Below are 27,068 nucleotides of genomic sequence, written 5' to 3' on the forward strand. Positions count from 1 at the left end.
TTCTGAACCGGTCAATAGCACCCTGAGCTAGTTTTACGAATTTGGTAGTAATACCTTCTTATTTGTGGTGGGTTTTTGATTTTGATAACTTTGGCTATTAATGTGAGAAACTCAGCCACACAGGCTCAAACCAATGTAATTGCCCCTCCTCCTGCACTCAGTGCTACAAAGATACTAGATCATAGAGCAGAACTATCACATCCACCTAGATACCTTGCTTCTTTACAGCTATCACCTCTGGGCTATTGACTGACCGGGAACAAACACACTGTAGGATTCCAAACACTTTTGAAGGCTACTTAAAATACACAAAGTTCCCCCATGGGATGATATTTGGTCCCACGTTATGAAAACAAAATAGAGCCGAACACATTAAAGCTATAAAATGTTTGGAGTGTGTCACTGGCCCAGAAGTGTTGGGAGCTCTCTTTTAGTGCACATCCTGAATTTATGTGCCCATAAATACAGACCTATTTTTCAGACAAGGAGTAGCTGCGATTGGGCAATGAGTTTGAGTTTACATGGTGTACCTGAGTTTCTAACCATCACTACCTGTACCCAACATTATTACATAGTTCATCCTCTATAACTATGCTCAAAGTTCTAGAGCTAAGGTGGCATCATTTGCATTTTCCAGCATGGACCCAATAGAGACATTTGCTGGAGGGCCACGCAAGCATTTCATTCTTATTGCTTCCTCCAGTAGAGATCTTACCTAGTCTTGCAAAATTAATGCACCTAGATGTTGGTTGCCTTCTTTTCCACCTTTCTTTCATTGGTGTTCCTCTTTCTGGGAAATCTACCCATTGGTTAAGGATTAAGGCTGGGAGAGAGCCAAGATGTCGGAATATGGTAAAGTTATCTTCCTATAGGCTCTGTTACAACTACTCTAAGACTCTTTGGGCCAGATGTATCAAGCGATTTCCCGTTTGCAAACAGGCCGATTCGCAGAATCAGCCCATCTGCGAACGGGAAAAAGCCTTTTGAGATGTATCATTCCAAAAGGCATTCGCAAAATACTAATCACAATTTTTGTGATTACCTATTTTGCGAATGCATTTAGGGAATCGCAATTTGCGATTCCTTAAATGCAGTGCACGAAGCAAGAAAAAATTGGGACCTGGCTTTAAGGAATCGCAAATTACCACCAACTTCTAGTTGGTGTTAATTTGCAAATCCCTTTGAAAATGCACTTTTTAGCATTTTTCTAAGTGGCATGTGGCGCACATACATGCCCTTAGGGCACGTGTGTGCGCTACATGTGTACACATGTATATTTCAGGGGTGCAACAGGGTGTCCTTTTGGCACCCTTAAAATTGCATGCGCAATTTACGAGTACCTATTTGGTACTCGCACATTTCAAATGCAATCCTATTCATTCCTGTAGGCATTTAGGACCATAGGAATGAATGGGAAGGTATTCCTTAATAGCGAATCGCTATTTGCGATTTGCTATTAAGGAATATGTAGGAATCGCAATTTGTTTTGCAAATCCTACATACATTGCTTTTTGCGATTCTTAAATAGCGAATCTGTAAAATTCGCTATTTAAGAATCGCAAAAGCAATTCTTGATACATCTGGCCCTAAGATTCTTAATATCATCCCGTGAGCTCCCTGCCATTGATCAGAAAGTTGCTTCAGTTCAATCCATTGGAATGAGACAATTGAAGAGAGGATGCACTCATAATGGGAAGAGGGCGTAGCCAAATACTGCATGAGTCATGGATTATACTGGCTGTTCACTGCTTTGAGGAGCAGCATTGAGTAGCAGTTTATGGTCCTGCCACTGCATGTCAAGACCTTTGTGGTGAAAAGCAACTGCGGGGTACTTAAGAGCTTACTTAAAGCACAGCCCCTCAGCTTTTAGATTAATTGTATTGTGAGCCTCTAAGCACTATGGAACAGAGAAATCTTTGTAATCCACAGTTTGTGAAGTAACTAACAAGGAACGAATGACCAAGCCTCCAGTAGCATATGGCATGGGTCACAGGGGCAACCATCACTCCAGCACTCCACCTTACAACTTATATACTTTCTTCTTTGGACATTTGAAAGTTGTTTCATGATGTGAACACTTCATGTAGGAGTTTGCAATCCACTTGCTGTAGTTTCATAAGTGTCAACACGTGTGTTATCTGTACCAGGGATGTCACGTGGACTCAAAGGACCTCTGATGTCTTACTTCTACTTTTGCAATTATGATGAAATTATGCAAAGCCAATCAGGAAAAGCTCCTGATCAGTGCAGTTTTAATGGGGTTGCCTCTCTGACTTTGTGGAACTGTCAAACTTCATTCTGTGGACCATCAGCACACTTAATCTTCAGTCCAAACACCTTCAGTCACATAGCATAGCTCTGTGGTCAGAATGTATTTGCAACCTTGTATTTCGTGTCATACTAGTAAATGCAACCTTCCAAGGCACAGGTGGCCCTACATAATGCTGTTAATAAATAATTTTACCTCATAACAAAATGTTTATTGTATTTAGTCTGTTTTCTATCTTTTGTACCTTTTCCATTTTCCTGGAAATATATCTGGACGACCACCACACAAAGCCTTTTATAGTTTTTTACACAGCCAGATTGTTTCTATGTTTAATAATGTACCTTTGACTGAAACCCACCTGCAGAATTAGTTCAGAAATTATATGCTGAAGATAATGCCAATAGCTCTCGAGTTTTTAGTACAAATAATGTTATAAGCATTGTTAAACCTTTGGCTTTTACTGCTTGTTTTGGGCCTTACTATGCCATTCCTTTTAGAAAAAGATGTTGTACAGCTTATTTTAGATATATGGTGATAGCCTGATCTTTTATAAATAAACATTGAACATCTCCAGCCAAAACTGCCATTACAGAGTGGTGGAATAGGATGAAAAAAGTAAGCTTACTTACTTAAGTAAGATATTAACTTATAGGAAGATTTGGAAATCGCAGTTCCTAATGTACTAAAGAATTCTTTTTTAAATTGTGATTGCTAGTGGAGTCGCAAATCAACCTACCTCATAAATATTAATGAGGTAGGTCACAATTTGTGACACACTAGAAATCACAGTAATCACAGAGATGGTGTCCCGCTGGGGTCAGCAATCCACCATTGTGGTTGCGTTTTAATAAAACGATCAAATTTTTTATTTAAATGCATCCCATTTTCCTTTAAGGAATGACATTTTGAAGTTTCATTTATTGCGAGTAGTCCGTGGTCTGTGTGACCACAGCCTGCTCGTATCTCAAGGCGAAAAGGTCACAAGGGGAGCTCTTCCCAAATGGGTTACCACCTCCTTTGAGGGGTTGGTAAAATTTAAATGTTTTGTGACCGGAATTCGGTTAGAAAACATTAATGCATATCAAAGTGAATCTGTATTTGCAAGGGACGCCATAAACACGCCCCTTCCAAATATTAAATCGCAGACCCAAATTGCAATTCAGTGACAAGTTACTGATTGGCTATTTGGCTTTTGTACATAAAAAAGAAGCATTTTGGGGGTTGCAAACGATCCAAGTCTTCTACCTGGGCCATTTGTGACCTAAAAAAAGCTTCGTATATATGGCCCCTGGCTCTTTAAATTAGGCTCCTTGGTAAGCGCTTGCATTTAAAAGAGAGCTGTTAAGTCAAGGAAAGGAATCGTATGATTCATTGGGAAAAAAATGTATTATGCTATTTTGCACTAGACACTTTAGTATGTACTCACACTTTAGAAGAGGTTTCATTGGTTGACGTATGAATTTCAGGTTTTTGTACATGTACCGCTATGAATTTCACGCCTTCATAATTAATATATGTATTTGCACATTAGAAGGGTTCTTGTAATGTTACTCATTTGTAGAATGATTTGGTGGAATTTAAGGCTGTATGTTATGATGATATATTTGAATTTCTAATGGCTGTATCTTAAGCTATTGAAAAAACCTTTTCCATGTCCCTCTTGCTTGTGCTTTCTTACTTCTTCCTTCACCGTTTGATATTTTCATATCAAACACCCGTTCTTTTGCCCTCCCCTTCCTTGGCTTCACTTCTCTCTTTTCCACTGTTATCTCACTTTTCTCCTACCCTCTCCACCATTTCTCTTCCCCTCCTTCACCTCCACCTCTAGATCCGGTGAGCAGTAGCCTGGCACAGTCTGTCATGTCGATGGCCTCCTCTCAAAGTCAGCACTCCCAGCTCAGCACAGACACCATGTCCTCTATGTCCGGATCATACATTGCAGTGGGTACCGAAGAAGATGGAGACATCCTACCGTCCCCCTCAGCTGCAGCCAGCAGCCCTCCGTCTGAAGAAGGAGAGGTAGGGTGGTGAGCTATTGAATCACCTCATTGGGGGGGGGTGGAGTTTCCTATCATGGCTTTATTTTTTTCTTTATTTCATCCTTGGTCCCATTTTTTGTGACCCTCCGACAGTGTAATATTCATAAATTTCAAATCTGATTTTTATTTACTTTAATTTCATGGTGTTTTTGCACTGCGCCAACTAGCCCCCGAACAAAAGCGAGGGAGTGCTTGGCAACAAGTTAGAGCATTAGGATGCAGTGCACTTTCAATAAGGCAGGCTGGGGTATCTGTCATGTTTATGGCAGAGTAGCCATGTGCCAAACTCTAAATCAGGCCCCATGTTCGACATGCCCCCTTGACATTTCTTTGTTAACCACTACCTTCTTTTATACGCATGCACTTGTAATAATGCTGAGGAGATAGCCGCCATGTTTGTGAAGGAGCATTTGTTCGCCAAACTCTAAATAAGGCATATAGTTTATAGTGATAAAGTGTGTTTTACAACAAAGGTTCAAATGCAGGTAGAAATGCAGTTTTATCAGTTTAACAAAAAGATACAGTGGTGCGTTTCAAGGCATGGATGATAGCAAAGCTCTGGGGTTTCTAGCTCCAGCGAGAGGTGTTGCCGTGTTTACCAGTCCATCTGAATCTGTATAATTAACTCACTGAAATATAATGAATCTGGGCAATTGTGTATGCTTCTCATTTAGTTAGCATTTAACCTTGAGCTGTTGCAATCCGATTGCGATGGATTGATTTATGTACTTGTTAAGCATGACTTTCACTGAAAAGTGGCAAAATAGCCAACCAGATCCTCTGGTTGGACCAGAGGATAACCACTGGTGACAGGGACTCCAGCAGACAAAGAGGTCTTTAGAGCTTTCTTAAAAGAAAGGTAGCATTCAATGGGTGAGAGACGAAGTAAAGCGAGAAAGCTAACTACACAACCATGCAGCGTACTTGCCTAAGGTGAGGGAGTTGAAAAAGTTGAGAATTTCGGTTGAAAGCCTGTGAATTGAAAGACACTCTGAGCAGGTACTCCTCACCATGAAAATATTTCTGTACCAAGCAGAAGCATTTAAACTGTACTCTTGGCCTGATGTATGTACACTTCTTTGCAAACAAGGATGTGCAATTTGCATACCGAATGGATTGGGAGTAGATGTGTAAATTGCAATGCACCCTATGTGCAGAAGGCCTGCAAGGGATAGCAGACCGAAATCCCTTCATTTGTATTCTCAAACAGGAAGCACTTTTTAAAGCACCCCTTTTACCTTTCTCTTTCCACAACAATTGACTCTACAGAGACCTTCCCGAATAGTGTTTCAGGGTGGAAGACAACCAGATACTCATAACTTGTATTAACATCAATGATTTATATTGGCAGTGAAGATGTTGAGATTCTAAGGGGTTATTTGTTAGTGCAATTGAATGTGTACAGGCATTTTAACCCGGTATCCCATCTGAGTAAAATGTACTCCATTGTATGGAAATCATTACAGCTCTTTCAGCTGCTGAGTTCAACCAGGTCACCATGAGAGAAACACGGCCACTTGTTGACACGAATTTGTAGTTCTTATTTAATTCACCAATCACAAACTCTTCCAAATAAGTTTATTTTTCGAAAGAATTTAATCTAGCTTAGGCTGTTCTCTATTTTATGAGTTACCTTAAATTTCCTGACACAAGAAATACCCTTGCAATAGGATAGTACATGCAATGAAGTACAGAAAGTAAGTGCAAAATTACAGCTTGTCTATTCATTTAACTTTATCTTTTTATCTTGCACTGTACTTGTATAATAGATGTACAGAACATTTCATATTGTACTCTGTCTCTTCTGTTTTGGGGGTTGAAAGCAGTTGACCAAATGAAGGCTTTCTGAAGTAATAACAATGTTTACAAACAATAATGGATGAAAGAGTTTGTTTTATAGGTCTGTATATTTTAGTTTTGTACAAAGTGTATACTCCTTTAATGAGTAAGTTAGTGTAGCCCAATATACGGCAGTAGAGGGGCATGAATAGGTGCTACTAGAGCGTCATAATTCTGACAAATGTGTGACACTGAAGGTGATGCCCCCCACATCTAGCCATGATGCCCACAGTATACTTGAACGCGGGTGGTAGAATGGATACAAGGGACTGGTAGGGCGCTAATTATTTCCTCCCTATTATCACTTGGTGTGCTAATGGAATACACTTGTGTTTTTCTGTACCCTGAAGAAGACCTCAGACCAGCTTTAGGCTATTTGAAAAGGTCGAAACATGTTGATAATTATGTTCCCTAAGGTCAAGTGTTTCATTGGTTACATATTGTGACCAATATTTGAGTATTTTAACCATACCAGTGGATCTCTATAATAAACTAGTTGTTGAGTATAGTCCTAGGTGTTTCTAACTACGTTTTCCATTCTTGTCTAAATAACCGGACGCAAGACATTGTCCTGACAGCAGATTTCTAAGAACTCCCAGGGTTCAGACTAGCTGCCCTCGGTTGAGTCCGTTGGAGTGGCATTGATCCTACCAGTGTGAAAGATCGTCAAATGATGAAGCGTGCCTTGATAAGTGAAGAGTGAGATGACCTCTCAAAAATCTTTTGATTACCCCCTCATTTAGAATGTTAGGACTGTGAGATACCAGTTCATACCTTGCAACCCTCTATTAGTTTTGTGTTATATGATTAAGTTATTGGTCACATTGGTTACTTCATTCTTTGCAGAGTGGTTGCCCTATTTAGCTCTGCATGTCTAAATGCATGTTTATTAACCATTTTGTGTTATGCTCCAAATACACTTCAACATTTAGGGGCCTCTATTTATTGAGCTACTCAATCAAGGGCAGACAGGTGTTCTCAACTGCAGAGCCTACTTTCTCCGACTATGTGCTCATGGGTCTCAGGATTGTATTGCTGTTCCGAGTGATCACTCTTTCTAGCATGGCTCTTCTGCTTTGTGAGTTTCCCATATATTTGGTATGTTGCCATGCATAGAATGTTTTGTTTTTCCAGAGGGATTTTTCCAGTATTTTTAAAGGGACAGTGACACTAGGCCTTGCAGGATATGTATTCATGATGTTGGAAACTGCTGGGGATGGTCACTGGTTTGCAGTTCTTTATTTTGAAACTGTAGTAAGATATCCCAGGTATGAATCCTTGAGCTGTTTTATGTTAAGTATTTAGATTCAGTGCATGGAGAATTTCACGAGAAAAAAAGATCACTAAATAATTTCACATGCTTCTTCTCATCTATGATGCTGCTGGTTACATTTGTGCTGAATTAAGCCTCTTGTTGGGGAACATGGTCGAGGAATGCTGTAATGCATTTTAGCTCACACCAGTGTCAGCATTTGGGCAATTCTAAGTTTCTTGTTAAGACGTTTTCGAACAGTTGAGCATGCATAGATTTAGGGATGGGTGGAAAATGGTCCTGCAATAGTTGATATGTTGTGGTTCTTTATTTTCAGATGACGCCAGTGGAACTCCCAGATAGAAATTTTGTCTCAGCGGATGAACTGGACGCAGAGGTATGTTCTGTACTCTTAATGGCGTACTTGTGAAATGTTGTGACTAATACAGATTCCAGAGCACTTTTGCCAGCACAATGTAGATTTTTAGCAAACTTCCTGCAACGAGGCATTGTTTTGAGATTCCTCAAAACCTTACATCCTCTACCAGCACCTGGCCGCATGGCCTGACTCAGTGAAAGTGACTTACCTGTTTATCCTCCTTGCTTCAGTTACTAATGGTCCACCTGTAGATGATACCTGTGCACATTTAAGTACTTCATGCAACATGGATCACTGTTCAAACCATATCCCACACAAATGTCTGCAGTTTCAAAAAGAGCTACACACATAGGTAAAATACATCTTTTAGGGTGAGGTTCTAGATTTTTTTTTTGTGGTGAAGTTCCTCCAGGGTCCATGAATAAAGCACCAAGCAAGTGCCTGTGTAAAGTGAGTTCCAACCTCCCACTCTTTTGATCTCGCCTTCCTCACATTAAAAGCTTGGTTCCAAGAAGGACTTGACTTGCCTCGGTTTCCTGCTGAAAAGGTTACAGCCATTTGTTTCGAACCATCGCAGCACGACTCAGTTCTCATGAAACAGAAAGATCTCCCAGGTTTTAAAATCTGCCACTTTTGCTCAGTATAGGGAAGGTAGACCTCTGTAAATTAAGTGATATCTAAAAATGTTTCTGCCCATCGGTCGCGGTGTTTCTCTGGATCATTCACAAACACTAACCCAACACGCTTCCTAGGGCTAAAATGCCCTCCTCTCTATATCCACCTCTACGTTTACCATTCAATTCTGTCTGTATTGTATGTGCATGAGACCCTGCTAGATGTATGGGGTGGGTTTTCATATTACCTAGTGTGTTGGCACAGTGTCCAACTTAGACCCCTCATCTGTCTCCCCTCATCTTGTAGTGCACTGCTTGGCCTGCCTTTAGCTTTTCCCTGACCTCAACAGCTCAGTTATTATGTTCTGTTTTTATTTTGGAATATTGTATTAATGCTTTCATTGTATTAGTGTCTTTTAGCGGAGGTGCTATCAGATATCTTTAAATATCACCATTATGAGGCTAGAAATCCTCGCTATATCATTAAGAAAGAAACATTTAAAGTGATTAATTATTTTCTGTTACATGTATAGCACCCATCTATTATTTGTATGGCCTTAAGGCACTGTTGGGCGTTCTGCTCTGTTCCTTGTGGCCTAAGCCTAATGTGTGTTTTGCAGTAGTCATTAGTCATCGGTGTTTTGGGAAGTATACCAAAGAGAGGTTAATTGAGTGCAGTGGTTGTCAGGAACCGCTTTGGTATACTAGTAGTTTGCTGGTCAGGTCTCATTCTTACCTGCCCGAGTTCTCTTGTTCTTGTGTGTTAGTGTCTGAGTGACAGGAGGCATGACTATTTGGCTTCATGTTTTTGGTGGGTGTATGTGTGCTCGTTGCCTATTGTATCTAATTAGATTTGTCTGCTTTTTAACACAGGTTGTGATGTAGTATTTTATGCACAATGGTGTCTTTAGGAAATCCATCTTTTTAGGTCTCGCCTGAGCCAGCGCATGCTCTGCTCTGTGAGACATTTAGTTAGGGCTTTAAAAAGTGCTGCCACTGCCTAGCGCTTGCGTTCACGCACACGTGCACGCGCGCAGCCACCAGCTTTCAGCGCCCTGGCCTTTTTTTTGTTTTTTTGCGCATGCGCGCACAACTCCGGGCTTGTTTTCTTTTGCTTCTCCCCCTCGCCACCCACATATCGCGTCTCACGGGTGCACGCGCGGCCAATGCTTGCTAGCTTAGGTGTTTGAAGCCACGCCCCAGAGAGAGACCCCCGAGTTCATTCATCCCACAAAGCCCTGACTGCAAAGCAGCTCTGCAGTTTCGAGGTATTGTACACTTCTTTTCCCTCGTAACATTCCCCCCGACTGCAGACTGATGTTCTATCTCACGAACTCCACGTAATGCATGTGTTTATTTGTAATCGGCGTTGGTGCTGCAGTAAGTGCCTACGTGATTTCCTCTAAGAATACTTGTTGACTTAAGGGGGCTTTACTGATTCATTTGTTCACCGAAAAACATTAGGCGCGGGTACACCATTTATTTTGAAAGGAGCTCCACTGCAACTGCTTAAGCCCCACTGTGTGTAAAAACTAGATTATTTCATCACTTCAACATTAACGTCCTCTGCGGCTCTGCCATTTCATTTAGATGTTGCTCTACCGATGCGTTGCCACCCTGCCCCGAGTGGAATCACGCCTAGATTGTACCAGGAGAACAAAACGTGATCTCGTTGTAATCCTTCTTCACAGCAGCAGATGACATTGTTACGCTATAATGTTTTTTGTGGTTAGAACTCCAAGCTGATTTGTCTTAGGATATTCCTTACATTTCTTTATTTTTGGAAGCCATGCAACTTAATAATAAGGTGAATTAAAACACAGTCGAGTTAAAAAAAACTAAAACAAGAATAAAACCAATATCTATGAAGTGCAGGAGTAAACAAATTACTATCGTTGCATGGCCCCTCTCTCTGAAGACCCGATTTACATTAGGTTTCTTACTCCGTAAAGGTGCGTGTAAAGCGTGATCATACGCAAAATACAGAGTTTAAAGCAAAACGTCAAATTGATGGCAAAATGTCACTTTCAAATCTCAACCTTGACATTGTCAATTGAAGACTGCCAACTGCAAAGGATGTTTTACACTGACCGCCTTCGCACCCATCGAGCAAGAAGCTGATATTATATATAGCTTATTAACAATCCACCTATTCCCACTTGCAGGGTGGACTTTGATTGTCTGTACTGCTGCTTAGGGCGCGAGCGAATCTATCAAGCATGGACATAGTTTATTCATTTCCCGCCAATTTCAAAGATCACCAGCTGCCACTGGTGACTGTAATGCTAATCACATGGTGGAATGCAGCTCTGACCGTATAAGAGATCCGATAAGTATTGAGTTTGTTAAAAAACTGCCTGCATAATTGTTTTTCGTAGGAAACCGCTGCTATCTGTGGCTCTCACTGCCCACTTGTATAATCACTGGCACCACGGCCCGTGTCTGCTGGGTCACCTACCCTCCTACAACAAGTATCCTTACTTTGACACATCAAGAGTGGCTTTTGATTAATATTCTTGCACTCTGAATGTGTTCACTTGTGGTGATGATTAAATTCATCAGGGTCACTGGCAAGCAGCAAAACTCAAACTGTTTAGCAGATACTAGCGGTCTAGTTAAAATGCTGCTCTTTGACTTACCGCTAGGTTAAATGCTAAACAGGCAAGGCGGCTCAGCATTTCGTGATCTGATTTTCAACCAAAAGGACAGCATGACATTAGTTCCTCATAACACTTACAAGAAAGCGTTAGGATGAGAAGCGCAGAGCACGAAGACCTGCTTGTAGCATTACACAAATCTGATTTAGTCGGATACATCTTTCATGTTTTTATAGCGGACTGTCCTGATGGGATGTGTCACCTTTGACCATGCTTTAAGCAATAAATCTACCTAACTCTGTTTCTGCTGCTGAGAAATGTCACTAAGTTGCCTTTCTTACAATAAGCTGCTCTCGATTTTCTCATAGATACATTCAAAGTAGGTCTCGCCTTTGGGACCTTATAAGTGTGTAGTTATCCAGCACAATATCCTTGGTGCAACAACATCAACTGTTGCATGGCTAAACACTTATAAGGTCCCAAAGGCGAGACCTATTGGCTGTGCCATAGCTTGTTTTAGTGTTCCCATGAGGATTTGCATGGATTTGGACTTGGATAGCTGTTATTTGTTACTTCTGCGCAGTTTGGGTCTAAAACCGGCATAAGTGCATGTGCTAATCTCTTAAACATCAAAACATTTGTGGATATTTAATTGGCATGCCTGACATTTTTGTAAGTCAGCTGTAATTGAATGTCAACTTTCAGAATGTGATATAGTGACAAAAGCTTTTGAAACCGACATGTGGCAGACCCTTTGACTGTATTTAAAACCAGTCACATCACACTTACCGTTAGGCCTGGACGGCAGAAGTCCAAATAAAGCGGTTTTAAATTTTGGGTAACAGCTTTACCACTTTGTAAGTCAGTTGTAAGTGTGCATTTAAAGGTTATGCACAGCCGCCTGGTGATAAATTCTGTAAAATAAAATGTTGTTCTACCTGCAACCAGGACAGCTAATATGAGTGTGAAGCCTTGTTTGTACAAGTAGGTGCCACTTTTTAAGCTTGACATTTTTGTGTACAAAATAATTTTCTTAACTACAGTTAAAAAATGACTAGAATTGTCATTCTCGTGACATATAAGCAGTAAAGGCAGGTATAAACCAATAGCCACATTGGGTTTTTTGACCCTTCGCTGCTAGGCCTTTTCCCCCCTGTGCTAAGCCTTTTTTGGCTCTTTGGGGTAGTTCACGCTTAGGCCCCTGTAACTTTTCAACCACATAAGTTATCCACGCCAAATTTGCTTACTTTTCTTCCAACATCATGGGGATTCTAAAGGTACCCAGGGTTTGTGAATTCCCCTGGAGGGGACCCAGAACAGCTCAAAAGTGCTGCAAATAAAAGCGTCTGGTTTTTTACCTGCAAATGGTAAATCACAATTTTCCCAGCTTTTAGGGACAAGCAAACTTTTGTCAGAAAACCAACATTTTTTACACAGTTTTGGCATTTTACTGGGACATAGCCTATTTTTGCTATTTTTTGTGCTTTCATCCTTCTTCCAGTTAATGGTAGAAATGGGTATGAAAGCAATAATGGATCCTGGAAAGCTTTACATTTTAGAAAGATAGACAACATTCTGAATTCAGCAAGGGGTTATTTGTGTAGATCCTTAAAAGGTTTCTTTAAAGAAAATAACCGTTGAATATAAGAAAAATTGGAAATTAGTTGAAAAAAACAGTCATTTGTGGCAACGATTTCACCTGTAACTTCTTTTAATTATGACAGCTGTTTTTTTTTTCCTTTTTATTAAACAGCTTGCACATATAGACCATACACCGCCCCAGCAATAGGGGTAAACAAGGCACTGAATACAATATCCTGATACAAGCTGACGTTTCCTTGTTGTTATATATCAGAGCAAACATAGAACCCCATCAAACAACCCCCCCCTAAATCCCGGCATGGTTTCCTATGAGTAGTACACCTAATGCTAATGGCAGTACATTATTACATATGACATGTCTGATGTTCTAGTGTCAATAGTCCCATCACACCAAAATAGCTCCGAATGTACAATAACTCACTACAAGTCTGGATTCCCAAGGAGGTACCCCGTCAGGGGCGCCCAAAAGTCTTTTGGACGTGAGGCCTCAGGCAGCTCCTCAGCATATATACCCAACTGATCCCTGCAGTATATCAAGTTGTGAATCCACCTCTGTACGGTCGGAACAGTTTTCGCTCCCCAACATTGTGCCATAGCCTGCTTGGCGAACAGAGTAGAGATGGCTACCAGCCGTCTATTACAGGGTTTGAGCTTCTGCACCCAGCCCAAGAAGCACACCACCAGCACACACTCAACAATTTCCAGGACAACGGCTGTAAGTATGCGCGTGACCTTCACCCAGAATTTGTATATACCCATGCAGCTCCAGGCAAGATGCATAAAGTCTGCATCCGCCTGCCCAAAACGCACACAACATGCATTTTCCTGTAACCCAAACCTTCTCAGCTGTAACGGTGTATAATAGAACTGTTGTATGTATTTAAAATTAATTATGCGAAGATTACAGTTCGCCGTCAAGCGCCCAGTTAATGTACAAGACTTCCAGGTTTCTAACAGGAACGCGTCGCCCAAGATTGCCTTCCATTTATTGTAGGAAGGGGAGTCACTAAGATCGGTTTCTCTTAGAGACGCATTGTACAATTTGGTGATCAGACCCCCGCATTCCGCACTCGACAGCACCACCCGCAGTGCCAACAATGTGCGCGGCTCGGTCGGGTATGCCGGGTACACAGCGCGAATTGCCTGTCGCACCCGAATTATGACAGCTGTTTGAAAGCAATATACCGTTACATCCACTGGACCTTTTTGGTTGTGGGGATATATAGGACTTGTAGGTTCACCAAGAACCAGACGAACCCAGAGCCAATAACTGAGCAGCATCTTAATTAATTTGGGAAAATATATACATGGAAAAATCGGTATGAAAGACACCTATGTATTTCTGAAATTGGAACATAATATAGAGTTTAGAAACAGTAGATATTTGCACATTTCTGAAATTGGGAGTACCCCTACTAGCATGAAAATTATAGGACATTTTTCAAAGTGACTTATTTTTTACACATTGGCTTTTATTTGGAAGGCAGAAATGCATCAAAAGTCAATAGGTAATAACAGTTTCTGAGTAGGACAAAGTTGGGGGATCTACGCAAGCCATACCTCGCTGGGCTCCCCCGGGTGTCTACTTTTCAGAATTGTGTGGGTTTGGTAGTTTCCCAAGATGGCCGCCGAGCCCGGGGCCCAAAACCCAGGTGACCCTCCCCTTGCAAACCCAGGTTGTTTTGTGATAGGTAATTTAGATGTCTCCTCAATATGTTTTGGGCCCTTGCCTTTCGCAGGTACTTGACCCACCCACGCTAGTGAGGTACCATTTTTATCAGGAGACCTGGGGGAACGCTGGGTGGTTCGAAATTTGTGAATCCACGTAGATTCCAGAACTTTCCCACACAGAAATTTGAGAAAAATGTGATTTTTTTCATCTAAATATGAGGTTTGCTGGGGATTCTGTGTATGGAAACGTTGTGGGATCCAAGAAAGCCATACCTCCCTGGACTCCTCTGGGTCTCCTAGTTTTCCGAAATGTCTTGGTTTGGTAGTTTTCCATAGATGGTTGCCGACCTCGGGACAAAAAACGCAGATGCCCCCTATGTATCCGAAAATGACCTGGTTTTGAGTTTTTAGGCCCGGGGCTTGGCGGCCATCTAGGGAAATCTACCAAACTTACACATTTTTGAAAACTATAGACCCGGGGGGAGTCCAGCGAGGTATGGCTTGCGTGGGTCCTCCAACGTTTTCCTACCCAGAATCTCCTGCAAACCTCCAATTTAGCTGAAAAAATCACTTCTTTCTCAAATTTCTGTGTGAGAAAGTCCTGGAATCTACGTGGATCCACAAATTTCCTACCACCCAGAGTTCCTCCAGGTCTCCCAATAAAAAATATATCTCACTCGCGTGGGTGGGTCAAGTACACGCGACAGGCAAGGGCCCAAAACGTATTGAGGAGACATCAAAATTGCCTATCGCAAAACAACCTGGTTTTGCAAGGGGTGTGGGGGGGGGTCACATGGGTTTATGGCCCTGGGCTCTGCGGCCATCTTGGGAAACCTACCAAACCCACACATTTCTGAAAACTAGTCGGGGAGTCCAGCGAGGAATGGCTTGCATGGGTCCTCCAACGTTTTTCTACCCAGAATCCCCTGCAAACCTCCAATTTTGCTGAAAAAATCACTTCTTTCTCAAATTTCTGTGTGGGAAAGTTCTGGAATCTACGTGGTGCACACATTTTCTACCACCCTGCGTTCCCCCAGGTCTCCCGATAAAAATGATACCTCACTCGCGTGGGTGGCTTGCAGCTGAGGAACTGAAGATACTCCAGCGATTTGCAAACACTTGACTGCATTGAAAAACAAAGAGATAAACTGCTCCAAAGACTGGGGGTTGCTGTCTACACTGTGATGAGTGTACACCGATTGTGTAACATGTTTCCTGTAACTTACCGTGAGATCATTGGTGGGGGGGGATATGGGGAGGGGAAGTTGAGTCCACGATTCCACCTTTACAGGGTTGGGAGGGCGATGGGCACTCTGCATTGTTGGGGAAGTGGGTCATTGGATTCAGTCATGCAGGGAGGCAGGGCGGGGGTTAAGGGGGGGGGGGGAGGGTAGTATAGATTTCTGTTCTAGCTCAACACAGCAACATGATATCTCTTTAGAACCAGCACTGGGGCTGGACTCATAACCCCCAATATTCGGATGTCTTAAAGGGGCAAGCGGCATTCGTGTTGTTACCATGCCGGGAGATTTGCAATAGATACACGGGTTGATAATCCAAAGTACAATATGACAAAGTTTAGCCAGATAATAGGTAATGGCCCCAGCAAGATCTCCGCCATGACTATCACACACACGCATATCAATGGGATCGGGTAAAGATCTGAAGTTCCTAACATGGAACGTGAACGGGCTGGGAGATAAATTAAAGAGAGGAATTGTCCTTCAGTATTTAAAAAGACAGGCTCCGGATATAAGTCTCCTACAAGAAACTCACCTTATCGGAAATACATGCAAGGCCCTGAATCGATAGGGCTACCTCTTATTAATACATGCAGGGTTCACCTCCAGCTCCCGCGGGACGGGCATACTCCGCAAAAACTGCCCCTACATGGTCAATAAAACGTAGGCGGATGAACATGGCAGATTTGCAGCAGCCACGTTTACCTGGGAAGGGAAAACCTTAAATGTTGTCTCTGTGGCTGTACCTCAAGCATTGCAGCAATCCACACTACAGGATCTGAGTACATTTATTTTAGACCTTCCAGTCGACACGTTAGTGATGGGCTGCGACTTTAACTGTAGACGGGTTGCTCGACTGGGGATCTCCACTTAGAGACCCCGGGTCTGGGTCTAAATTGGCTGATTTCCTCTCGGCCCTTGGTCTAGTTGATATTTGGAGACAACTTAATCCCACCGCTAGGCAATTCACCTTCCATTCCAGAGCCCACAATAGCCAATCCCGCATGGACTACATGTTCACACACACTGAGGATTTACCCGACTTTAACGAGGCTCGATGCCTTGCGCAAGGTATCTCAGATCACTCCCCCATACTGACCAAAATGATGACGGTTCTCAACCAAGGCGTACGACTTTGACAATGAGCCCATTGGCACTTAAAATACCGCACATCAAAACTGATCTATTAAAAGACACAGACCTCTACTTCAAAGAAAATGTTAGCTCGGTTGATTCCTCTCGGATCATATGGGGGGCATTTGGGGCAGTTATGAATGGGACAGCCCTAGCCCTAATGGTGGGACATAAAAAAGAACTGAAGGGATGTTTAGAACAACTTGAAGAGGAGATCCTGGCAGGAGAGAACGCCCTAGCTCAAGCCACTGACGACTCATCTCAGCTATTACTTGCAGCAAAGCAATTAGATTATAGACAACTCCTCACGTAGGCTGCTAGGGCCAGACAAAAATCTATACATCACAAGATATACGAGCATGGGGAGAGAACGGGCAAACTATTGGCCTGGCTCGAGAGGAGGGAACAGAAGGCTAGATGGGTACATCAACTGCAAGGTCCAGAGGGAAAAGTGATAACTGATCCATTAGCAATCGCAGAAACATTTGCGACATATTTAGAAACGGTTTATACCTCGGTGTCAGCAGCCACTGCATCTAACATACGAGATCTTCTCTCCACTATCAGAGTTAGCTGTCTTATACCTGAGGATCGAGACTCCCTCAAAGGGGAACCCACAACGGAAGAAGTGAGCATGCTATCCGAGACATACGTTCGGGCAAAGCCATGGGGCCAAATGGATTCCCGATTGAGTTCTTTAAAATAGCCGCCACCAAGGTGACGCCATACCTTTGTCAAATGTACTTAGAAAGCTATGAAAAGGGGCTTTTGCCTCCTGAGATTCGACTGGCCACAATTGTGGTAATACACAAGCAAGGCAAACCAGAAAATGATTATAAAGCGTATAGACCCATCTCTCTCTTTACAGCAGAGGCCAAAATACTGGCAAAGGTACTGGCTAATAGACTCGTACCATTGATTACAAATCTAGTACGCCCGGACTAGTCAGGCTTCATGCCTGGCCAGAACACTGCTCTGAATTCACGACGCCTACACGGGGTTCTGGGTAGGGCAGGTACAATAAGAGGAGACTCTGCCCTTCTATCCTTGGACGCCAAAATGGCCTTTGACACCATTGAGTGGTCTTATATTTTTGCAGTACTAGAAAGAATGGGCTTTGGGCCCAACTTTATAAAATGGGTCAAGTTACCATACACAGGCCCCACAGCGCAAGTAGCCGTGAACCGTCACATATCACAACAGTTCCTACTGGGCAGAGGAACTCGGCAAGGGTGTCCCCTGTCGCCTCTAATCTTTGCATTGGTACTAGAACCATTGGCAATCTGGGTTAGGGGTGATCCCCTGGTACGGGGCCTTAAATGGACCAAAAACCACGAGGATAGAATCTCACTCTACGCGGATGATATATTAATATACATGGCATCCCCGACTTCTACCATTCATCGCATTCTACACATTTTTCATATATTCGGTAATTACTCTGGCTGCACAATAAACTGGTCCAAATTCCAGTTATTCCCTGCGCATGGCCGTAGTCCAAATACAATTAAAGAATATGACATCTCGGTTACAACAGAGGGCTTCCGTTACCTAGAAATATATATACCTACAGACCCATTGCGTTTCTATGAAACCAATTTGCTGGGGCCACTGACACGGCTGCGCACTGATGTGCGACACTGGCGAGCCCTTCCATTGACTCTCCTTGGACGCGCAGCTCGCTTCAAAATGCTATCTTTACCTCTCTTCCTTTGCGCCTTGCAAAATACCCTATACAAAGTCCCGGATTCCTACTTCTCTAATATAGATAGCACGGTGCGTACTCTGCTGTGGGATGGACATGCACAGCTCATTGCTAGGCAGAAATTAACGGTGGGATGGTATGATAGTGGGATCGCACTACCCGACCACAAGCTATACTATTGGGCATCTCAACTAATAGTAATTAATCGCTGGGCCCATGGCTCTCATACAGACCCAAGTATTCGAACAGACTGGTGGCTCATGGTGCAGGGAGGATACCATAGAGCACTTTATATGAACCCTAAAAGACTTGGCCGTACTGGACCTACGGCCCATACAGTAGAAGTTTGGCATCTGGTTAATAAAAAACTCAGGTGGCATAACAAAATTACCCGGGCGACTCCACTTTGGGAACCTGAACTACTGGGTAGATTGAGCACTTGCCCCGGGTTCGATAAATGGGATCTGATAGGTATCTCCACAGTGGGAAACATGTGGAACACAAGGGAAATGGTCTCATTTGCAGACCTACAGACTGAATACAAACTCGCACTGTCCGAAACTTTCAGATACCTACGGATTAGTCACGCCCTTAAAGCGGCCGTACCAGAGGGAAGTGAATTCCCCGAAGCATCCCCTCTTGGGAACAGGCTAATATTAGATCCCATGACTAAGAAGGCCATATCCTTAACATACAAAAAACTAATTAATAACCAATCAGACCAGCTGATACGCCTGCGACAACAATGGGAAGCAGACCTGGGCATTTTAGAGAACAAGGACTGGTGTGATGCTTTGGCTTCTCCCAGGGAAATCGCCATCCCCTTTGAGGCTCCGGCAAGTCCGACTTAAATCCCTGCACCGGGTTTACCTAACCGCAAGAGTACTGGTCAAAATGGGTAGGAGGGCTAACTCGCACTGCCTGCGACAATGCCACCAGGAAGGAACTTTTTACCATATTATGTGGGAATACCCGGTCGTTCAAAAATATTGGTCATCAGTTATTACACAGATGGAGAAGGCAGGGAGGAAAGACCTAGATGCTAACTGTCTGCTGAATATATGGGAAGCCACATCTCACTCAAACTGAGAAATCATGGGCGGGCCCTCGCAAAATGTAACATTGCACAGAGGTGGGGAGTTGGGGAAACACCATGAATTGTGAGATGGGTTGCCGAGAAGGATGTTTTTAAAATAGAGGTTGCCCCAAAAAATGGGATCGTAAGTGGGCTGCCTGGAACATCTATAGGGGTGAGATATGTTTGTCCCCTACTGTCAAGTTACCTCAGCGAGAGATGAGATTGAGAGGTATATCACACATATAGAAAGAAGCACCATGATAACTATTTGTCTTGAGTGGTGCATTGAAAATGTACTGTACTGGTATTGTACCTAGATATTTCCAATCGATTGATTGTACTGCTGTGTTTGTTGTGGTACTGTTCAATAAAAAGAGTTATTCAAAAAAAGAGTGTTGTCTTCTCTGGGAGATAACTAAGTCAATCGTCTGAAATGGGAGATTTTCCATTGAACAGTTTGCGTCATATGCTTCATAAGCCAGTACTTTTCATCTTGGGTAAGGATAGGTGAGAGACTAGATAAGGCTAATCTCTGTTGTGTCCAATTTAGATTTGGTTTGGTGGCACTGTTGACTCCATGGTGAGGCCTTACTGTGCTCTTCTTCCCAGGAAAGAGATGTGATGGCGAAAGTGTAATAGGGAAATAGTGTATCCCTCTGCACAATTGCTCAGATTCAGTGCCTGTGAGCTTGTTATCTTCACATCAATCTTAACTCTTACGAGGATAACTTCAACAACTTGAAGGCAGCTAGAAAGGTTATGCCAGGAAACCGCCCAAAAGCATTGGTTGTTGTCACTAGGCTTCTCTCTTTCCCACCATTTCTCCCCGACTCCCGATCAGTAAACCTCGCTTGGTCTGGGACTTAATTTTTACTTTGAATGCCTGGGCTCATAATCCATTTGAATCCATAGCCTATGGCAATTTCAGACTACTGACATGGAAGCCTGACCAATTAATTAGGAAATGTGCCCAAAAAGGCAACATTTGCCAATGAATTTTTTTAACCAGTTATCCAAAATGTAAAATTAACAGTGCTTTTGGCTGGGAAGGGCATGGCTTCGAGTGCGCCGACCTGGCGAAAAGTAGATAATTATGCTGCATTGTAAACACACTATAGATACATACCCACAGCGACTGCGGACGATCTGCAGATGCAGCGCTAACAGACCAGATTTATTTATTAATGCGTTTTTACATAGCACGGACAATACCCAGAGGTGTCAGACCGCTTTACAATAGAGCGAAGGACTTTACGTAAGAAATTCAGAGCTGCGGAGTAGTAGATGACAATACGCATATCTACTATGGTTACTCATGGTGAGAGTTACTTATTTACAAATTACATATACATTACAGATTACATATTTAAAAAAGTTAAAACGATTGAGCTTACACAAATACATATTACATATTTACAGAGTTAAGGCCGAGAGCTCGTTATAGCTCTCCAGAGTGTCATGTAACAGTATGGGTCACGCCATTGAATATGAAGGCGTATGCCTCGTGGGCAGCTTGGCGAGGAGTGTTATTGTGAAAAATGTCTTTGGAAGAGAAGAGTTTTGAGGTCTTTTTTGAAGATCCAGAAAGAGGTGGTGGTGCAAAGTTTAGGAGGTAGCGAGTTGCAAATTCTAGTCTCATTACCTGAATAAGATTGGGCCACAAGTCTTTCCCTTTTGAAAGTTGGAGGTTCACGCAGCAGATTTTCAGCATTTCGTGTAGGTTTAGAGCCACCTGATATCTTGAGTTTGTTTGATAGGTAGCGAGGGGTGGAAGTGTGAATGACTTTATGGGCGATACAAGCAGTCTAGTATATGGTAACAGGAATCCAGCAAAGTTATCAGCATGGGTGTGATATGGTAATTTCTTTTGGCCGTGTAGACTAAACACATAGCCGAGTGGAGAATGGATTTTAAAGGAGATAGGTGGGTCTTGGGAAGGCCTGAATGGAAAGAATTACAGTAGACCAGTCAGGAGAGTACCAAAGTTTGGACAAGAGTTTTCAGGTCTTGCAGAGGAATGTAACGGCGGGTCCCCAGACAAAGCGCAGTTGGAAGCGTGCATTCTTGGCCATGGTGTTAATTTGGGATTGGAGGTTAAGTCTTTTGTCCAGGATGACACCTAGGGATTTGGCACCGTCAACAATGGTACACTTACTTTTAAGAATGTTCAGATTATTCCTCCATGAGTGAACAGGAGGTGGAGAGTTTGAGGTAGAGATAATAAGGATTTCGCTTTTAGAGAGATTCAGTTCATGTGATGAAACGTCATCCATTCTTGGATGAGGTTGAGGGTGGTGGTGAGATGTGTGCAGAGGACACCTTGAGGTAGAGTTGGGTGTCATCAGCATGGAAATGATGGAGTTCCCCAGCCTCTTTAAATAGGGCTCCTAGCGGTTCGATGTAAAGATTAATAAGGGTTGGTGCAGGGATAGAGCCTTGAGGGACACCTTGATCCACAGCCTCTAGAGGTGAGAGACAGTTTAATTTTTATTTTATTTTATTCATTTGGGATCTCCCTGCGAAGTAAGATTCAAACTACTTAAGTATTATGCCTTAAATTCCGATTCTTTGTTTTAGTGTGTTAAGAAGTGTGTGATGGTTTACAGTATCAAAGGCTGCAGAAAGGGCAAGAAGGATTAGGAGGTAGGAACTGCTGAGTCTAGTACTCGAAACCTGTAGCAGTGCTTTTTAGGTGCTGCAGCCTTGACTGAAGCCGGATTTAAATTCTTCTTGAATATTGTTGTCCTTTATGGCTTGGGTGAGTTGCTCCGCTACACATCTTTTAGAGATTTTGGCATGGACAAGGAGATTGGTGATAGTGCGGAAGTTACTAAGTTCATTCAACTCAGCGGAGAGTTTCTTTAGTAGTGGGGTCACCTGACCAGTTTTGAGGGCATTGGGAAAAGATCCTTGGCTTAGAAAGGTTAACCAGATTTGTCCAGTACGGAAGAATGTGGGTGTAGAGGTCTATTGCAATGTCGCTTGGAATAGAGTCAAGAGAATGGTTTGTAGGTTTGGTTTTTAAGATGTTCTAGATCCTCAGTGATGACGTCAGAACTGTGCCAGGAGATTTTGGATTTGCATATCTCATGTAGGGCTGGGTGTGTATGTTGATTAAGGAGCAATTTAACTTTTGCATCAAAGAATTGTAGAAATTATTTTGCTTTCTATGTTGGGTTGTCAAATTTGATGGCTGAAGATCCTGCAAGTTAACAGCAGGTCCCATACGATCCCATTGGAAGAGACGTTCAGATGGCCGCTGTAACTCTCTAATTGGGGAAATGGCACAGAGGCCGGGCACAAAGGAGTCTCGAGAAGCAGTGGTCAGGAAGATGATTCTGTAGCAATGCAGCATAGAACAGGCAAGTAACAAGGCCCAGAGCAAGATAGGAGGAGGCAGACGTTCGGCCCAGTGAGGCACAAAGCCCGGTGCACAGATTAAGAGGGAATTGCGCTTCGGTCCTTTAGATGATACTCGCCTGGGAAGTGGGACTCCAGCCCTTATCAGGACACTGTTGAGTGTGGAAGAGTATGACAGCCGTTGACATATTGAGAGATGTGAAATCTACATTTAAAGAGCTTAAGGGGACGTATAGAACAGAAATTGTCACACAGAAATGTGCTGGGGACTCATAACTACCTAATGAAAGATCAGCTGGTGGCTTATTAGTACTTAAGTGAAACTGCACCCACTGTCCTTATGAGCACAGGCAGACAATTACCATAGGAAGGTTGCAATATATCTGCAGTATTCAAATGAACACACAGGGTGAATATAATATTGTCACAGTAGCAGCAGTGCTTAGTTTGTAAAAGAACGAGTGCCGGTGCCAAAGCTCCACTCAGAAACCCACAGCCATTCCTTTGAAACATTGGCACGTCAGATACCTTAGCTGCATACAAAGGCTGCATAGTCTTGAATAGACCTAATGGTTCTTCCATCCACTATCAGACACGCCCTGTTCTTTTTTTATGTCACTCATGCACGTTCCTGCTTTTCCCTTTGCAATGTTTTTTCTGTCTTTCTCTTCCTACTTCTTTCCCCTTTATGTGTTTTTCCCTTTCGTGCTTGCGTTTAATGTCTGATGAGGAAAAATAAGTGCTGGTCCCCAAACATGAGAGCTGGCGGGCCCCACTACAGACCACCGGCTCAAATTAAGCACTGAATAGCAATACATTAACGCGTCATCTGACTGTGCCCTAGAGTACCCCAATAGACTCATGACAGTGAAACCCAAAGTGGGTAAATCCCAAGTCAGGAACAAACAACTTCATTCACAACCTTATGCAGTTCCAAACGCTGAAAGCTCCCTTAAACCTGTTGAAACTATGTTAGAAAGCTACAATGACACATTTGAAGAGATAGTACAAGTGACCCTGGATACTGAAATGGCATTAGAGAATAAGATCAATGCAGTAGCTATTGATGTCACACTACTCAGAGCTGGCCATAAGAAATTGTCAGAGAGGCTCACAGTCAGTGAGTCCGCCATGTCCTCATTGTGCCCCACAGTGAGCGAGCTGCAAGCTCAAGTGAAGGACCTATCGGGTGGTAGAGATACTGAATCACAGAGCAAAGAAGCTAGAAGGCGCTTGTGGGGGGAAAATGTGTGCCTGGTGGATGTCTCCAAGAGCACTGAAGGCCAAAACACAAAAGACTTTCTGGAACAATGGTTCTTGCAGAATGTTTTCAACAGTATGCTGCCACAACACTTTGTGATAGAAAGGGCAGATAAAATGCCAGGGAGATGACCAATGCTGGAGGCGCCGCCCAGACAAATAATTATGAGGCTTTTGAATTACCGTGACTACATATTGGAAATTACCAGAGAACAAGTGCCTTGGTAACTTGAAGAAGCTACAGATCATGTTTTCCCAGACTACACAACATTAGTACTGCAGCAGCAGCATACTTTCAAGGAAATCACACCATGCCTGCAGGAGCACAATATCTACCCAAGGAGACTGAGAGGAGTGGTTAAGTGCAAAACCCAGATCTTTGAGTCTTCAGAGTGAGTTTGACACTAGCTGGAATATGCAGGAATAGCATGGATGGACACAGAATGTGAAACAGAAACTGAATCACAAAGTAGTGCCAAAGGATGAATGAAGAGACTGAGAAGATCATCAGGTGAAATCCCCACAAACGAACAAGCTGCTAAGGAAAAGAGCAGACTTGCAGAAGCTGCCCTATCTGGCAGGACTCAACAGACATCCACATCAGACTCGGAGCATGGTGTCAGGTGGGGACGTGGACACAGATGAAGCTTCAATTTCTGATATCTTGACTGTGGGCCCAGAGCGAACCCTTGTGACTGCTGACTTTCTTGAAAACAATTGCTTGGAAGCCAGCAAGAATGGGAACCTCTGCGGGGAGAGAGGCCATGATGGCCCAGCGGAGACTAACTGAGCGATGGACCTATTCTCAGAAAGACAGTGGGTTGCAAGGTTTCTATAATATTAGTGGTGAGCCAAACTGGGGCGAACAGTTTGACGCTGCTGTTTCTCCTGCAACACACACACTGTCTGCATATCCAAGAGGAAGTTTAACAAGCATTGGCAATGTCAATCGGTCTCGCCATATTGATGAGTTTAGTGTTGTAGTTTTTAATATAGAGCATTATTATAATGCTAATCTGTGCTAACCTGCCTGTTTGGTCACATTAGACTTACTCCAGCTCTTTCTGCCTAGCGGCTCCCCAAAAAGCATGCAACATTTGATACAAACACAATAAGTGAAAATGGAGATTTAAAAAAAAGCACCAAAACGGACTTGCCTATCAAAGAACAAACAAGCAGCAAGTTCCAAGCTCTAGCACTCTGTAGCCACATAAGTGCTAAATAAAAGGCTACACCCACTGCTTAATTTGTAAAACATAAAGGGCTGGGGCTTGAAACAAAACGTTTAAAATGCTTAAAAGCACGTCAAAAACGCGATGACAAAGTAGACTCTAAATACCTATTCCCTTAAATAAATTGTCTGCAAACTACTTACTTTTAAATGAACAAACTTGCCTATCAAAAATCAAACCAGCAGCACCTACCATGTTTAACTTTCCAGCACTCTGCAGCCATATATGTCCCAAATAAAGGCCTACACCCAGTGCTTAATTTTTAAAACATGAAGTGCCGGGGCTAAAAGCAAAACTTTAAAAATGCACAAAAACACACCAAAAACGCCATAACACTTCTAGAGTGACACAAACACAATAAATGTAAATTCAGTTGAAAAGAAAACTCCTAAACCGGACCTGCCTATCCAAAATCAAACAAGCACCAAGTACCACGCTGCAGTTTTAGCAGAAACTTCCACGTTTAACTTTCCAGCACTCTGCAGCCACATAAGTCCCAAATAAAGGCCTACACACAGTGCTTAATTTCTAAAACCTGAAGTGCAGGGTTTTAAATCTAAACTCTAAAAGTGCCCAAAAACACGTCAAAAATGCGATAAGAAACTACACTCAAAATACAACTTCCTTTAAACAAATTGTCTTCAAACTATTAGCAATTAAATAAGCAGACTTGCTTATGAAAAATCAAACAAACAGCAACATTTTATCCTCTAGCACTCTGCAGTCACACAGTTACCAAATAAAAGCCTACACAGCCAGTGCTTGATTTGTAAAACATGAAGTGCCGGGGCTAAATCCCAAAACAATTGAAATGCCAAAAAGCACGTCAAAAACATGATGTCAAAGTAGAATCTAAATACTCATTCCCTTGAATGAATTGTCTTCAAACTATTTGCAATGAAATAAAAAAAGTACTCACTTCTATAGCAACAACCACAAAACCTGCCTATTTGGTCACATTTAGACTTTCTCCAGCTCTATCTGGCTAGCTGCTCCCCAAAAAGCATGCAACCGTTGATACAAACACAACAAGTGAAAATGGAGATTAAGAAAAAAGCACCAAAACTGACTTGCCTGTCAAAGAACCAACACGCAGCAAGTTCCAAGCTCTAGCACTCTGCAGCCACAAAGGTCCTAAATAAAGGCTACACACTGCTTAATTTGTCAAACATAAAGTGCTGGGGCTAAAAGCAAAACTTTAAATTGACCAAAAACATGTCAAAAACGCGATGACAAAGTAGGCTCTAAATACTTATTCCCTTGAATGAATTGTCTTAAAACTATTTACAATTAAATAACCAGACTTGCATATTAAAAATCAAGCATCAAATGCCACAGTTTACTCTCCAGCACTCTGCAGCCACATAGGTCCCAAATAAATGCTTTCACACAGTGCTTAATTTGTAAAACATGAAGTGCCGGGGCTAAAAGCAAAGCAGAAACTGCCATGTTCTACTCTGCAGCACTATGAAGCCACATAAGTCCCAAATAAAGGCCTACATCCATTGCTTAATTTGTAAAATATAAAGTGCTGGGGCTGGAAGCAAAACTTTAAAAATGCTCAAAAGCGCTTCAAAAACGCGATGAGAAACTACACTCTAAAGACTCCTTCCCTTAAATAAATTGTCTGCAAACTATTTGCTATTAAATAAACAAACTTGCCTATCAGAAATCAAACAAGCGCAACTACCATGTTTAACTTTCCAGCACTCTGCAGCCATATAAGTCCCAAATAAAGGCCTACACCCAATGCTTAATTTGTAAAACATGAAGTGCACCGGCTAAAAGCAAACCTT

At 42.6% G+C, this 27,068-nt stretch overlaps 1 protein-coding gene across 4 annotated transcripts in view; it reads left to right on the forward strand.

Annotated features, from left to right (window-relative positions):
- Positions 1-27,068, forward strand: part of RNF157 (ring finger protein 157) — a 534,437-nt gene that overhangs the window by 354,208 nt on the left and 153,161 nt on the right. For all 4 annotated transcript variants that reach the window (XM_085616934.1, XM_085616937.1, XM_085616935.1 and 1 more), the window contains exons 15-16: positions 4,098-4,288; positions 7,737-7,796. In XM_085616934.1, the coding sequence (XP_085473060.1) occupies positions 4,098-4,288; positions 7,737-7,796 (251 nt within the window). The remainder of the gene's footprint in view (positions 1-4,097; positions 4,289-7,736; positions 7,797-27,068) is intronic.

Source organism: Triturus cristatus, chromosome 7 (assembly GCF_964204655.1).
Source record: "Triturus cristatus chromosome 7, aTriCri1.1, whole genome shotgun sequence".
In the NCBI taxonomy this organism is placed as follows: Eukaryota; Metazoa; Chordata; class Amphibia; order Caudata; family Salamandridae; genus Triturus; species Triturus cristatus.